Below are 17,107 nucleotides of genomic sequence, written 5' to 3'. Positions count from 1 at the left end.
TCTTTTTAATTGGACGGTTCTCTGCCCTCAGGCTTACAATCTAAAAAGACACGACACAAAAGGAGAAGGGAAAGGTGGTGGGGAAGGGGCCTCTCTAGTAAGATAATACATATAAAATACATAGCAATACAGGAAATGATTCAATAAAACAGACAACAAAAGAACATCAAATAGCAAGTGACAATTATGCAATGCCTGGGAACGCTTCTCTGAACAGGATGGTCTTCAGCTCCGTTTTGAAGCTGGTTAAAGAAGTTTTGCTTTAAAAGAAATGGAAGTCCCACAGTATCTGGTGATATTGCTGTATATCCTATACTCTGGACATGAGAATACTGCCAGGACACAATATGGTTTTCTATTGGCAAGGGAATCTGAAGAGGCTGCATTTTTTATCCTATCTGTTTAATATATATGCAAAACATATCATATGGAAATCAAAATTTGACTTGGAGGGCTAAGACTTGAAAATTGGAGGAAGGAACATCAGTAACTTAAGATATACAGATAATGCCATGCCACTAGCACACAGAATATAGTTGTGCCCATATATTTGGGTGCATCTACACTACAGAAATAATGCTATTTGACACCACTGAAACTGCCATGGCTCCTATAGAATCCTGGGATTCTGTAGGATCCATGGATTCAAAGAGAGTACCAGCTCTGGGAACTGTGGGTTTGTGAAACATTTAGCCTTCTTTGTCAGAGAGCTCTGGTGCCACAATAAACTACAATTCCCAGGATTCCTTAGCACTGAGCCAGGTCAGTTAAAGTGGTCTCAATCTGGAATTATTTCTGCATTGTGTCTTGGACCTTTGACAGAGAAGGTTAAAAATCTTGTAAAACTATAAATCCCCAGATTCCATAGGATAGTTTTATACCACTTAAAGTGGTGTCAAACAGTATTATTTCTGTAGTGTAGATGCACCCAAATATATGGGCACAACTATATTCTGTGTTCTAGAGTGCTGTGAAAAAGAACAAAACCCTAAAAGCTGACTGTTTACTGTGAGCAAAAAAGTTGGATTTAATAATTGTGATAATGGATTTTTATACTTCGGCTGAACTAAGTTGAGACCTTGGACAATAAAATATAGGGCACAAGGCTGGAAGATAGCCATAGACATACTCCTCCCTTTTGGGATATAGAAGAAAATTTGAAGGTAAGATTACATTTCATTATTCTACTTTTGAAAATTCCAGCTATTATAATACTAATACTATTTTAATACAATATAGAATCTATATTATCCATTGTGTTCTAAATAATCTATTGCTTTGCAGCATCTTGTCTGTCATTTCAGTACATTTTAAATTTTGTTTTTAAAGATGGTACTTTTCATAAACTCACTGGAGAAAAATAAAATAATGGTAAAACAGAATCCACTATGAATGTTTTGGAAATGTATCAATGTATGTAAATTCTCTAGCTCCCACTCACCATCCAGTTTTGGAGACTTACTGGTGGGCTCTTTGCTAAACCTTTTCTAAATCAATGTGTCCCAGAATGATTCTGGATCCAGGTTCTCAAAATCAGTATCCCAGAAATTCTAGGTAAAACTTTGTGCATCTGAGAAGGTAGACGCTAGTTCATGAAAGCTTATGCTATAATAAATTTGTAAGCTTTTGGGATTTTCCTTGACTTTAAGGCTGAGCTGCTTTTGCAGGACTGAATTTCCTCCTATTTGGAAGAACTGGGGTTTCCTGGTTTCATTTTTCATCTTTGCTTTCTTTTTCTTTTGAGGCAACATTCCAAAGAAGCCACCTTTTAGAAAAAGCTTTTTGGATCTGCAGTTTTTCAATTTGTATCCACTTTTTAGAGAAGACCGGGCAGATATATGTTGCCAGTTGCTGTGCCTATTTTGAGCCATGGAAGTTAAATCAGGATTTTACTGGGTTCTTTGTTGGTATTCTAGGAGCCAAAGGAGCTTAAAGTGTGGTGAGACACTTGAAAAATGCCAAACGTAGAATCAAAAGGTTGGAAGGAACCTTAAGGGTCATCTAATTCAACTCCCAGCCACACAGAATACATGGGTATCATGTTAGTTTTTGAAGGTGCTCCTCTTGCAGTGCTTTTACATGGAACTTCTTATACATTGCCTATCTTGTGCTTTGCATATGTGGCAGTGGAAGTAGGCATAATAGGTACCTAGAAAAAGGGATGCCTTCCTCATGGCTTTATAATGAGACAGTGCTATATCCTCCTATCCTATCCATACTATGGACAGCAATGGGGCAGTGAGTGATGAAGCAATTGGAATGAAATCATAGAATCCTGAATTCTGAACCAGCCTAATTCTGTGCTCTTTCCTTGCTGGCTTTAAGGGAATATTTTCTAATTGGTTTGTCTCCAGATCTTGTGAGATATGGTATTGACAAATGGGAGGTGGACATGACTTGTCTGAGATGCAGTCTAGTGCTGGATGGATAGATTGCATTCCTGTGATGCAATTGTGAAGGGTGAAAAACTATCCTAAAATTTTTGACTATACAGTGGTACCCCGGGATACGAATTACCCAGCTTACGAATTTTTCGGGTTACGAAAAAATCCCATAGGGATTTATTGTTTCGGCTTACGAAGGTTTCTTCGGGTTACGAAAAAACCTCGGCGCTATTTTCCGCCACCGGAGGGCAGCAGAGAGCTATTTTTCCATTAGCGCCTATGGCAATTCGGCTTACGAAGGTTTTTCGGGTTACGAAATTAGCCGCGGAACGAATTAATTTCGTAACCCGAGGTACCACTGTAGTTTAATTGTATAGCTCACGCAGACCTTGCCCCCATCACATGTTTAACTGCTGGCATCTCAGTTTAAAAGATCAGTGGCCAGTGATCACAAAAGCCTCCTGTTGGAGAAATTGGATTGCTGCTGCAAATCAGAATGGACCGTACTGAGCTGAGTGGACACACTGTTTCATTTGATACAAGGCAGCTCTTTTCTTGTACTCCTCAGCTGTTTCCTGTTTGGAATTCTGGAATCCCCCCCCCTTTGATTATTTGTCTTCTACTACAGGTGACATTGTGGGACTCTATGAAACTGTTGGACAAGAAAATCAGCTCTCCACAGGAATTGTTACCCGCATAAACCCCAAATCAGTCACCATTGCAATTGATGAGCCTCAGACTAGCCTTCTAAATCTGGACCAGGGAAACTCCTATCGTCTGCTGAAACTTGCCAATGATGTCACATACAAAAGGATTAAAAGGTAACACAATTAAAGTAGGACAGGTCTTGGCTTATTATATCTCTTACATGGAAGATAAATACCTCTTCCTCTCAAATAGCTGTGATAGCTTTTAAAGAGTTGCAATAATGAGTTTGTGCAAAGACTTAGAGCAGGGGTCAGCAAACTACGGCCCGTGGGCCACATCCGGCCCGCCAAGGCCTTGGGACCAGCCCCGCCTGGTCCTGCCGCCGCCCCCCGCAGCTGGACTGACCGCGCTGCGCAGCCTGGGGTGGAGGGGGTGGAAAGGGAGGCTGTGCGCCGCCCTCTCAGCATGACCCTGTGCTGCCTCCTCCTCCTCCCCCTCACGGAGGAGGAAGAGGAGGCGGCGCTTGGGCTGCTCTGAGGGCGGAGGGGGCAGAAAGGGAGGCCGCACGCCGCCCTCTCCGCCCTCCCCCACCCTCTCAGCACGGCCCCGTGCTGCCTCCTCCTCCTTGCGGAGGAGGAAGAGCAGGGCGCTGGAACCTGGGGCGGAGAGGGGAAAGGGCAGGCTGCGCGCGGCCTCCCCTTTCCCCTTCCTGCCCTCAGAGTGTGGCCCCGCCTCCTCTGCCTCCTCCGCCCCGCCCCCAGGGGGGAGGAGAAGAAGGAAGGGAGGGGGAGGAGGAGGAGGAAGGAAAAGGAAGAAGAGGAGGGAACAGGAGGAGGAGGAGGAGGAGGGGGGTGGCCAGAGAGGCCACAGGGTTTTTTTTGGGGGGGGATGGGGGTGCTTTTAATGCTAACAAGTCTCCCTTGTTTTGACAATGATGATGATGATATGAGTCAGCTTGTGAGGCATGCATGCACTGTTTCAGAAGCCGAGAGAGTGTGACTTTCCAAAGTGCCTTTTCTGTGTGTTTTTGGTTCTGAGGCATGGCCAGTGTAAATTGCTGTGATTTTTACAAACTCATGCACAGTGAAGAAAAACCAAAGCCCCTTGACCAAGTACACACTTCTGAGAAGTATAGTTGGTGCAAGAAACCTGAAACAGCAAATCCACTTCTTGTGAAACCACCTGGACATGTTCAATATATGCATAGCCATGTTAAACCATGTTCAGTGTGAAACCCAAAGAGTTTGGTTCTGCAATAATCCTCTGATTAAATATGCAAGAGATTGCCATGTTAAGTAAAGCCATGTGAAATGCCCAAATGTGCTAAGTGTGTGTTTTGGAATAGTGTGTGTGTGTATGGGTGGGGGGGTAATTTGGCCAGAAAGGGAAGTCCATTTCTGCCATCTGTCTAGGAATAATGCCCAAATGTCCTCCATTTTGATCATGCCTAAGAAACATGTATTTATATTAACATTTTTTAAAAATCATCAAAAATTTTCGCATGTCCTCCATTTTTTTAAAAACATGTCCTACATTTGAAAATGTTGTCCTATATTATTTAATTATTTAATTATTTATTTTTGGCTCCCCCCCAGTTGTCTGGGGGACACCAACCTGGCCCCCAGCTCAAAAAGGTTGCTTACCCCTGACTTAGAGGCTGTGTAGACTGCCCTTAAGGGGCGGCCTGCAGCTGCCTCCAGCTGTGCTGGATTGGCGCCGTGACAACCACACGCCGCATCCCTGATCTGGCCTTTCCAGGGCACAAAAAGGAGCCGCAAAAAGCAACTCCTTTTAGCACTCTGGAAAGGGTGGGATAGCCACAGTGCCATGGCTTTAAGGCACTCGTTTGGTGCTGCGTTGTGTAGACACAGTGCCAGAGGAGCGCAATAATACTGTATGCTGTCTGGAGCAGTGCGAGGCGTCATGCTGCCCTGGAGGTAGAGTCAGGGCATGCATCATGTTAACGCCATGCCCTGACTTCACCCTCAGGCCGGCCTTAATGGCTTAGTCTCCTATTAGTAGGTGAATGTGCAGTTCCAGTGGACTCCAATTGCCAGATCTAGTGGTCTTTCTTTCTCATTTAGTACTGTGCTGTGAGAGATTATGCCCCTCCAACATGTTTCATCCTACAGGATGCACAAATGAAACAACACATAATTCTATAGTCTTCAAGGAGATGATTGACAGCAAGAAGGGCAGTGGAGCCAGGTACAGCATATGGCTGTCTCTCCATTTTATCTGGAAGTACTGAAACTTTGGATATTTGCCTGATCTCCCCATGTTCTGGGTCTGGCACTGTCTTGCAATATTGTTTTTCTTTTTAATAATGGGAATTTTGTGGTACAGCATTCAGGACTTGAAACTCTTTTATCTTAGACTCAGTATCAGATTTACCTATACTGTATATGTTACCCTGGGTGCTTTCTCATTTAAGGAGCCCTGGTGGCGCAGTGGTTAAATGCCTGTACTGCAGCCACTCATTCACAAACCACAAAGTTGTGAATTCAGTACCAGCTTAGGGGCTCAGGGTCAACTCAGCCTGGCATCATTCTGAGGTTGCTAAAATGAGTACTCAGCTTGTTGGGGGCAATTAACTTACACATTGTAAACCGCTTAGGGAGTGCTTAAGTTCACTGATAAGCGGTATAGAAATGTACTTGCTATTGTGACTGAAAAAAATCTTCAGACTTAACCCCAAATTAAGGACTATGTTTGGAGAATTCTGAACATCAACATCAAGCAAGTATAAAACTAAACAAATGTTTACTTCAGTGACAACAGATCAGTCTTCTTTTATAGTGATTTGTGTGATGAATGACCCAAGGTGTTGCTATTGCTATTAAACCTGTATCTTAAGAAAATGAATGGCCTCTAGTTGGTTAGTGAAATGCCATGTCTGTCTATATCTCAATGGTTCCTTTTGCACATGGACAATATAGTTCAACTGATTTTAGGGAGCATGTATCTGCATGTACCAGTCCTGGTTTGACAGAATTTGAAATGGAAAGAATAATGGAAAAGAATCCAGTTTAACTCCCGAATTCCTTAGATTGCTGAATTCTTGAGAAGTTCCGTTTTAGTTTTCAGTCATCTGTGTGTTCCTCTTGCAGTGGTAAAAAAGGATTTTTTTGTTGTATGAGATTTGACTATACAGTCAGCTCTCCATATTCATGGATTTTTTATCCATGGATTCAAGCATCCACAGCTTGAAAATTTTCAAAAAAAGTATAAATTCCAAATAGCAAAGCTTGATTTTCCGTTTTATATATAAGGGACACCATTTTACTATGCCACTGTATTTAATGGGGCTTTAGCATCTATGGATTTTGTTATCCACGGGGGTTCCTGGAACCAAACGCCAACGGATAACAAGGGCCCACTGTAGCTTGAATTCCTTCATTTAAGATTTATTTATTTATATATATATTGTATTCTTTTATTTGGCAGGGCTTTAAATACACTTAGTCAGTATCACTCTGGCCCAGCATCTGGTCTTATTGATGTCCTCTTCTCTGCTTCTGAACCTAGTGATCCCAGTAATGCAAGTAAGAACATTTTCTTATTGAATATGGGTACAATGGGGAAAGTTTTGGATATGAAGAAGTCACTGCAGAACATGCTATTATGTGATATGCAAATACATTGCACTAGCAGTCTTTGAGAGTCCTGCTTTCTAGACAAAGTGTTGCCTCCTAAACAGTAATGAAACTAGAACATCTGGTGCACTGCCACTTTCTTCTCTGCTTTTTATACCACTGTTCACTTGGTCAGTTCCATCTTAACACTTATGTGCACCATATTAGCATAAATATTTAAGCCATGCAGGGCAGGAAATTGCATTTGTACAAATACAGTCAGCCCTTGGTATCTACAGGAAATCTGTTCCATGGGGGATCCTTTTCGAACCCCCTCCCGCAGATACCAAAATCCATGGATGCTCAAGTTCCGTTATCCCCAGTGGTGGTGTGTGCTGCCATTAGGGACAGCAGCACTTCAGTAATGGAGCTGCACATGGCTGCGCTGCTGTTAGGGACAGCGCCCATTGTTCTTAGTGGCAGTGTATGTACAGTCGGCCCTTCTTATACACTGATTTTTTATACACGGATTTAAGCATACACGGTTTGAAAGTGTTCCAAAAAAGTATAAATTTACCTTCATGTTCCATTTTTTATTAGGGACACCATTTTGCTATGTCATTATACTTAATGGGACTTGAGCATACACGGATTTTGTTATACACGGGGGATCTTGGAACCAAACCCCAGCGTATAACAAGGATCCACTGTACATGGCTGTGCCACCATTAGAGACAACTGGACTCATCCCTAATGGCGGCATGACTGCATGCACACACCACCATTAGAGACAATGTGGAGTTGCCATCCATGAATGGTTCAATCTGCAGATGGCAAGTCCGCGGATACCGAGAGTCGACTGTATTGTTGAGGACTGCCATCATAAATCCGACAGCTGCTTTGGTGTGCCATGCTTATCTTTTAAACCAGAGCTTAGTGCTACATACTTGAGTGAACAGGTTGCTCTCTTATTCTGTGTCATTGGTGTGAATTCCTCTGACTTCCAGGTATTTTTGGATTGTGACTTCTACCATTTCCCACTGTTGTCTCTGCTGGCTAGGGCTGTTGGGACTTGGATCTCAGTAACATCTGAAGGACCAAATGAGTCCCACCCCTGCTCTACATATTTCTTTCTTCATCCTCAGTACAAGGCAGCACTACTGAGGCTGATGTGGAGGAATTAAGATGTGATCTGGTAGTATTATGCCTTTTGCTTTCACTTTAGATTAAGGTATAGGGGAGGGAACCGAGTTCATTACTGGACTGCTAAATGTAATACTGGAAATCACATGTAAATGGCTGCTTAGAAGCTATAGACAAATTGTTTAGTGCTTCTTTTTACCAAGATGCAGTAGAGCAGGGGTGGGCACATGAGGATCCTATGGTAAATCTGTGGGTGCTTTACAGCATATTGGCAAGGGGTTCTGACTCCCTCCCCCTTTTAACCAAGAGATCCAAATGTTAAAAAGAGGGGAGGGCCCTGTTGAACTGAGTAAGTAAAATGAAGATTGCATGGGGAGCTTTTAGTGGATTGGTAGGTAAAATATCATTTTAGCAAATTCCTGGACTGAACATCTTCTGAGAGGTACATTAATTCTAAATAGATGTCTTCTTTATCTGGATCTGATTGATGAAACTTTGGGATTTTTGCAAAAACCAAAGCAGATTCTATAAAATTAAAGTCTGTCCACCCAAATGGTTTGGGGTACTGTTATTGTTGCACAGATGAATTCCTCTCATTCTGTCTTTCCAAATTAGTTCTTCCTGAATATGGATAGGAAGTTACAGTTGTGATACTTTTATTTAATGTAGTAGAAGAAACAAAAATAATGTCAGTCTTTTCTGTGGGCTGATTTCTACCAATAGAACACCAGTTGTCAAGGGATATAAAAGAATATGGGAAAATGTTCAGAGTTCTGCAATCACTTGGGTCCACGAGTCTTTGGGAATTGGGAGAGTTAAATGACCCACTGGATGCCATTCAGAATGCATGTGTGGATTGTGGTGGAGTAAGAAATTAACAAAGAACAAATAGTCAATGGCGATCACCCTGGATAGTTGCAAAATCCACACCTGAGGTAGAATCCAACAAGTACTCATAATGTGTAGTCTCCATTCATTTTAATGGTTCCTGGCAGAGCTTCATACCAGCTACTTCTGTTTTCTGTTGTTTAGAGAGGTCATTTGTGCCTGCAGAAAACACCATGGTTTGCACGGTATAACCGGTCTCAAGTTACAATTAATGCATTACAGGTGCTTTCTTATTGTATGAACTAAATAATCCAGTTGTTCCCAAAACAGTAATTGTGTGGAAAAGGTCATGGCCATATAATATTTCCTTTCTGCTTAGCAATTTAGTTCATGGCAGGCAATCTAACTCAGCCATTGGAAAGAGTTGGTACATGCTTTCTGAGACAGATGTTTTCACCAGAAAGATTAGTTAATCTTTCTAAAGTCCAATCATCATGGCAGAACTCCTGTACGATTATATCATTTAGAGTATAGGTGGCAGAATGCCACATAAAAAGCTAAAGGTGAGTCCTAGACAAGAACCTGTGAATATTGCACACATGATACCTGAAAACCACTAGAGGTCAGCATTTCTCCTATGAGCATCACACATCACATTGTAGCTCATTCTTGTTTTGTCCTCATTTCATCAGAAGACATACAGTATTTAGTCCATTTTGTGAAATACTATATATCAGTGCTTGTTAGGTTTTGTGATATTGGAGGAGTGGCATTTATCTCCCCCCCCCCCCATCCTATAAGCTGCCAGGGACTAGCACCATATTTGTACCCTTTGGCTACAGCTGTTTCTTTCTTTCCTTGAAATTTAGCCAGAGACCATTACTTTATGTAGCCCTGGTCTATATGCCAACTTCATATCTACATATCTGTGCAACAGATGGAAAAGTCCTGGTGCTATCAAGTAGGGCCTGAGAAGCTACAAACAACTCATAGGACATTTGTATCTTCTTTTGCTATTTGTGCTACCCTTAGGTCTACTGCCAAAACCCAGTTAGTCTGCTAGTAGACGTGGCTTGTGGGGAACCTGTAGTGTATATCTGAGCAAAGTGGCTAGGTTTGGTGATGGAAATGAGTGCAGCATATTTTTAGCACTGGCAACATAATGTGGCTTCTGGGGAAGGAGAGAAAATAAGATGGTCCTCAACCTTTATTTTCTACTCCTGTTTGAGGGCATAACATTTTGTATCTTTTCTATTCCTATTGTTCTTAAAACCGCTTTAGATACTCTGTTCTTTCACAAAGGAAACCAATGATTATCAAACCTGCTGCCTGGTGGATGCTTTGCAGGTGGTTCTGTCCATGTCCATGTATACACATCCTATAGATTTCATTTAATTTATAATCATTCTAAAATGCATAAAAACATTTTTGAAACATACAAAGCAGAGAATAGTGTTGCCTTTTGAGGGAGTACTGCATATACTCATGTATAAGTCTGGAAGTTTAGGTTAAAAAATTGACCCAAAAAACCTGAATTGACTTATGCATGGGTCAATGTAAATACTGTATTTTAATGTGCGCGTGCACACACACACACGGTGAAAAACAAGAGTTTAATCTGCCCTGCAAGCACTGACCCCATTCTACTCTCTCAGCCATCCAGCCTTTCTTATGAGCACAAACAGTTAGCCCTGCTGTAATTTTATAATTTCTTTGGCATTGTTTTTCTTTACTTCATCCTTTACAAAATCCTTCACTACATGTGCTTATGTTTTACACTCAACTTATCCAATTTTGTAAGTTCTCTGGCACCATTTTCCTTTGCTTGATCCTTTACCTTCTTTGTTACATGCCCCTAAATTTTACCTTCAATTTATCCATGGGTCATAGCAAAATCCATAATTTTGGCCCCCAAACTTGCCCTTGACTTATATATGAGGTCGACTTATAGTTGAGTATGTACAGTAGTTACACAATTAGGGGTTGTTTATATATATATATATTTAAATAAAATAAAAACTGGAGTTTATAAGATTTTATTGCAAGGGCAGGGGAGTTGGTGGCCTGGATGATATTACACCTTCTTGAATGGTAAGTAAAATGTTCCCTTGATAGCTTTTAAAACAAAATTATTTCTTTTTTTTAAATGGATTGTGTTTTAAAAGCTGTCAAGGGAAAATTTTAAGAGTAGACCCACTAAACTGAATATACACAACTTTACCAAATTCCCATAGACACATTGGGTCTGCTTTAGTTTGGATTAAGAATTGCATTTAAATTGGTATGTTCTTCAGGTTTTCCAACAAAAAAAATAAAATTTAAAGTTGAGGTTAAATGCAAAATCTGTTTTTGTTTTAATATAGCAAAACAAGTTTAACTTTGGAATAGTACTTAGATTTGGTTTCATTTAATGGATTCCATCAGTCCAAAGTTAATGTGCTCGAAGAGGATCCCTTTATAACTCCCTTTATTTACTTCATGTGTTTTAAAAACTGCTTTCTGTATTGTTTTACCATACAGTACTGTACTTGTTCAGCAAGACTGTCAAATTAATAAATCCTATAATAAAATTATAATATTGGCAACCCTGTGCTTCTTGCAAAACAACCTTAGAGACCCATCCTAATTGGTCACCATGGTAGAGGTGGCCAGAGCTAAGTAGATTTGGAGACTGCATTCATGTCCTGCAATTCACAATGAGAAATTTCTTGGCACTGCGACTTAGCAAAGGTAGCACTGCAGCCCCTTTTGATGCACCAGCCTGTTCCATGTAGCATTTACCAAGCTAAAGACAACAACAACAACTCTTTACCACTGCTTATCTCTGGTAATAACTGCTTCTTATACTTCAGTTTGAATTCATCTGCACTTTTCCTTTATCTTATCCCTCATAGTGGAAAGGATAAAGCTGGAATGGGGGGGGGATGATGATGATGGTGGTGCCTGAAATAGGCAATATGCATCCTAAAGTGAAGATGTGCATACTATTTTTAGAGAAGTCAAGATTTCCTTAAGGATTGATTACAATTTGTTATCTTTCTTTTAGATAAATAGCCATGTCAGTCAATTGCAGCAATCAGCTGAAGTGGGCTTTAGTCTACAGAAAGTTATATCTGGGGTAGAGAACCTTTGACCTCCAGATATTTTGGACTTCATCTTGTAGGAGCCCCAGCCTGGCTGGCCAGTATTAAAGAATTATGAGAATTATAGTCCAAAATGTCTGGATAACCAAATGTTCTTTACTCTGGTTTATGCCAGAATAACATTTTGTTCATCTTTGAAGTGCCCCAGGACTATTTGATATTTTTGTTGTTAGAAGTTGAATGAACCTGAACTTTTGCAAATCTTTCAGCAGATTTCAGGATGGGCTGGAAATGTAAAAGATTTGTGGTAATGAAATATAAATATGGAAGTACTTTTAAGTCTTGATCTCAGTCATCCTTGCTATTAGTTAAGACATTATTTATATCCTTGTTTTACAGATGAAGAATTAAGACTGGTAGGCTGTGTGCCCTGCTGAAAATAAACTAGGGAATTCTGGATGAACAAGAATTTGAATCTGCAGGTTTCCCAAGCAGCCACCATTTGTCTATAGGCCCACCTACATGCAATCCAATGACTGAGATGGAAGCTCCAACTGGCAATTCCTCTCCTTTTTCTGAAACTATGTTGGCTTATGCTAAGGAGAGTGGCATTGGGTGAGAAACCCAGCTATTAAGGATGTTAAAATCTATTGGATGCTCCTTTCAGAATGGTCCTTGAGGAGAGGGGGCTAAGCTTCATCACCTCCAGGCTAATGTGGCTGAGACGCTTGAGCCTATATTAGTCTGAAAGCCTTGAGTTACTTTGTTTGGGGGATACTGGCACTGGGAAGACTTCCAATGTTAGATTTCTGCCCATTGAACTTTCTGTGCATGTATCAGAATCATCAGGTTGGACAGGCCTCATTCCACCAGTGAAGGAGCACCCGCAAATAATCCTATTCCCCCAGTCCCTGACATGGTACCCACTATCTTTGATATAATACACCTTGATATTTTCCTGCTCTCTGTTTTAGGGAATACAGTACCATTAATCATTCTGTGAAGATCTGATGATATCTGCTTACGTAATGCTCATACCTGACCTCTTAGCAAAGAAGGGGATTTTAAAAAATAAAATCCTAGTGAAATTATGTGGGACTAATGTAAAAGGATTGCCTTTCTAAAATACTGCCTGGGGTAGCACATTAACTTTCTGTGCCAACACAGCTTCATATAATGATACTGAATGTCTCTGTGGACTGAGCATATTTGCAGCTAAACATAGCTTTTCCAGCAAGGAAGCCAGGACTCAGTGGGGATCCTGACTCCTCTGAGTTTTAACCAGGATGTTTCCTTTGTTAGAAAGGTTATTTTTGCTATCAGATGTTAGCGGTGTCTAGGATCAGCCTCTTATTTGTGTTACTGACTTTGCTTTCTTGTACAAATGTTCTTTGCAAGCCTGAGAGCTGAACAAATGTTCCTCCTGCTGCTTCTTGCAGGGCTGCTGAAGTTCTACAATGAATCACTGGATGACTCCCAGAAGGCAGCTGTTGGCTTCTCCCTGGCACAGAAAGAGCTTGCAATCATCCATGGACCACCTGGTACTGGCAAAACAACGACTGTGGTTGAAATAATACTTCAGGCTGTGCAGCAAGGCTTGAAAGTGAGTGAGAGGTTATAAATTAGGAGGAGGAGCAGTATCTGGTACCAGATGTGAGGGATGGCCTGCCTCTCCTTGTAGTGCAGGGGTAAGGAAACTGTGACCCATGGACTACATGTGTCCCATTCCCCCACTTTTGTGGTCCTTGAGGAATCCTGCCAAGTCATCTCAGAATCTCCCCATGTGCCCCATATTATTAAAAGCACAATTTGGAATGAATTTTACCTGAAAATCACACCCATAGTCCCTCACTGTAGTACATGTACAAGGACATCTGGAATGCCATCAGTTTAGAGAATGACCAGAATAGAGTTTGAGATTCATTCCAGTTATGCAGAATGGTTTGGGCTATAGCTGACCCCATATTTCAGTACTACCAAAGCATATAACTACCGGTACTATACAAAACATTAGTGTGTTGTGTTAGGTGAGCGATATTTCCTTTTTTGCTCTAAAGTAGACACACATAGGGACTTGTTGAAGGCAATAGGAAAAGAAGAATACTCAGTTGCAGGTGGACAGACTCAACTGAGGAAAGTACGGCCCAGAGTTTGCAAGACCAGAGCGGGGATGTTAATAATACAGTGGTACCTCGGGATACGAAATACCCAGGTTACGAAATTTCCGGGATACGAAAAAATCCCATTGGAAATAATTGTTCCGGGTTACGAATTTATTTTGGGTTACGAAAAATTTTTTTGGTGCTTTTCGGCGCTTTTTCGCACGAAACGCGGCTTTTCCCCATTAGCGCCTATGGCAATTCGGCTTACGAAGGCTTTTCGGGTTACGAAAGCGGCCGCGGAACGAATTAATTTCGTAACCCGAGGGAGCAGTGTAGTGTCTTGGAGAGCTCTCATTTGGAGGGTCACGATAAGTTGAAGCTCACATAATGGCAATTAACAAGAACAAACACAGAACCAATCCTGTTTGGGACTCACTGCTTATGTGTAGAGGAAGATAAAACATTTTCCCCATGTGTGTTTTCCTCCCTTAAATTTGTTTCCCCTTACTAAAAATATAAATTGCTGGGAATGGAAGTTAAAAGTTAAAAGGAAATGATGGTAAACTGCTTGATAGCACATATTTTAGCCCTAAGTGTCTCCATTCTCTTCGCTAACTTCACATGGTTTTGTATTCTTGCCTAGTGAAAACTAGGAGAACTCCTTGCTGTTTTTGCAGTAGGAATCCAATCCTGGTTACTCTGGAGTTTTAGGAAATTCTGTTTTAGAAGACTCTGCAGGGTTGGTAGGCCTTCTGAGTTGCAGATCCTGATGCTTGTGTAGAAAGAGTCAGGTCCAAAACACACTAGATTCTGGGAACTGTAGATTTGTGAGATTTAGACTCATCTGTCAGAGTGCTCTGGTGCCATAATAAACTACAGTTCCCAGGATTCCCTAGTACTGAGCCAGATTATTTCTGCAGTGTGTTTTGGACCTCAGTCAATAACTTTACAGGTATACCTCACATAATCAAATGGATGTGTTCCTGCACATTATTACTTTAACAGAAAATTTGGTCCCAGGGGCAGGAATAATAGGAAAAGAACAGGCCCTAACAAGCATATCCAGTGGTGAGGAATTGTGAGTGGTGCAGTCCAAAAACATCTGGAGGGATACAGTTGAGCACCCCTACCCACTAGAGAACCTGGGATGATATCAAAACCATGAAATTGTAGAACGAACCTAGAGACCTGGCTCTTACTCTGGAACAATATGAAACATTTTTTAATTTAAGAAAAATGCTGCCCCAGGCTTGATGCTGATACTATTTCTGTGAACCCCTAATCTAAACTTTTAGAAACCTTTAGCCATTATAGTGAAATTGATTAGCACTTTCAAAATGTTTCTTTTTAAGGTCCTGTGCTGTGCTTCATCTAACATTGCGGTGGACAACTTGGTAGAAAGACTTGCAGTCCATAAAGCACGGATCCTCCGCCTTGGTCATCCAGCTCGTCTCTTGGAGTCCATACAGCAACATTCACTTGATGCCATCTTGGCACATGGGGATAGTGCCCAGATTGTGGCAGATATCAGGAAGGATATTGATCAAACATTTGTAAGTCCTGCGTTTCTTGTTCCACAGTCTTTTTTAAAACAATAATTGCTGTGTAGAACATACTGCTGGTATTTAAGTAATTACAGTATAAGTGTTGTGCAGAAATCAAAATCAGAATCCTGGGATTGTTGGCAAGCATTTGTCCCTCATTCTTGTATTGGGAAAATTGTATGGAGAATTGGATAGTATAGGTTTGAAGAATTAAAACCAGAGATACATTATTAAACATTTACCTGTGGGACCAGCAAACTGTTACAGTATAGACTGCTCCTGGTCAGTATTCTAGCAAACTTTGTAGCTTTCCACTTTCCCTCCCTTGATTTTCTTCTTATACAGCTAACTATCAGATAACATTTCTTTCCCACTGAATATGTTCAGTCCTTTTTTGAATATTTTGAGTCTCCTACACCAACAACCTCCCAAGGTCCTCCCTTCTCAAAATCCTGAATTTTCCCAGTGAATTTCTTAATGTGTATGGGTAATACTAAAGAGCAGCAGGCTGAGAACATGGCCATAATTCATATATAGCTCTGCATTGCTATGCCTATAGGTGCCCCAGGCATTTCTCCACACATCTGATAAGGCATCTTGGCCTCGCTGATTTTGTTTAATTTTATAATTCATGCAAACCAATCAGTCTTGCCTAGATGTAAAGCAGATCTTTGGCTTCCATCACCATAGCTACTTCTTTTATTCCAGATACAGAGTATTCTAGAGCAAAAGCAAGAAAAGGTGCACAGTAACTAGAGACTGCTGTTCTGATTCCCTCTGTGACTGGCCAGCTAGCAAAAACTGTTGCTTTTTTAAAAGGAAGGACTATGGACCCTTCTACTGTGGGAGAGGACAGCTTGTGGGGCTGGGGTAGGAAGCAGAGGTGACCTCAGGAGGAAACAGTAGCTAAGAAGGAGATGTTTCTTGAGACCTTGTGCCTTGGAGTGTACAGTATAGTTTTGCCCATGCCTTTGTGTTTAGGGATGGGATTGGACTTAATTTTGCCTGTGTATGCTACTTTTGTATGGGTCTTCTGTTCAGCTGTAAGACCTGTGTTTCTTTGTTTTTTCATGCATCATCACTGTTCTTTGGGTAAAATAACTTTTGTTGCATTTTGCAGAGACGAATACATTGTTTAGCATCAGATCTAGCCTTTGCCTTGTATTCATTTTCACAGGGAAATTACTTCTCCTGTGGGACCAGGCAAGCAGCTATTTTTCACTATGCAAAGCTCTGTGACTGCCATTTTGTGGTGGTACATTTCTGTGGTCAGAAGCAATCAACATGACTTATCTGTTTTTATTCCCCTTGGGAATATATTCTCTGCATTCCAAAATGGGAATTAAATTTTATGTGTATACTGTCTACATTTACTGCTTTTTAACTTTTCTCTTTGCATTTGTAGTTGCTTCTAAATCAAAGCTAGGTCTTACGTCTGAACAAAAATCCAAGAATTATATTATTAATACTATTGTATCATCATCATTGTTGTGGTTATCATTATAATCATCAGTATTATTAGCTTCATTTATATACTAGCTGTCCCTCCAAACCAGGACTCAAGACAGTTTATGAATTAAAACAGGTACAATATAGTTAAAATGTAGAACATAACAATGTTAAAATGAAATTGAACTATGAACAACACTGAAAACAATTTAAAAGATGCAAATAAAAACATTACAAAGTAGTTTAAAAATGAGTTCGGCCTGCTCTTAAAGGCCCTTTGTTTAAAAACTTTAGTTCTCTTAGATTTTTTTAAGTCTTTACCTTCTGATAGCAGCACAGGAAAAGGAAGGG

General features: G+C 40.8%; 2 protein-coding genes across 2 annotated transcripts in view; one reads left to right on the top strand and one right to left on the bottom strand.

The window, feature by feature from the left end:
* The window catches only part of LOC121924395 (DNA-binding protein SMUBP-2-like), a 10,822-nt gene extending 7,702 nt beyond the window's left edge, over positions 1–3,120 (top strand). The window contains exon 4 of the mRNA XM_042455846.1: positions 3,013–3,120. Coding sequence (XP_042311780.1) covers positions 3,013–3,084 — 72 coding nt within the window. The 3' untranslated portion in view covers positions 3,085–3,120. The remainder of the gene's footprint in view (positions 1–3,012) is intronic.
* The window catches only part of LOC121926322 (sodium/hydrogen exchanger 10-like), a 587,624-nt gene that overhangs the window by 543,451 nt on the left and 27,066 nt on the right, over positions 1–17,107 (bottom strand). The gene's annotated exons all lie outside the window — the stretch shown is intronic.

Source organism: Sceloporus undulatus, chromosome 1 (genome assembly GCF_019175285.1).
Source record: "Sceloporus undulatus isolate JIND9_A2432 ecotype Alabama chromosome 1, SceUnd_v1.1, whole genome shotgun sequence".
NCBI classification, from domain to species: domain Eukaryota; kingdom Metazoa; phylum Chordata; class Lepidosauria; order Squamata; family Phrynosomatidae; genus Sceloporus; species Sceloporus undulatus.
This window is presented reverse-complemented; position numbering and strand designations above follow the sequence as displayed.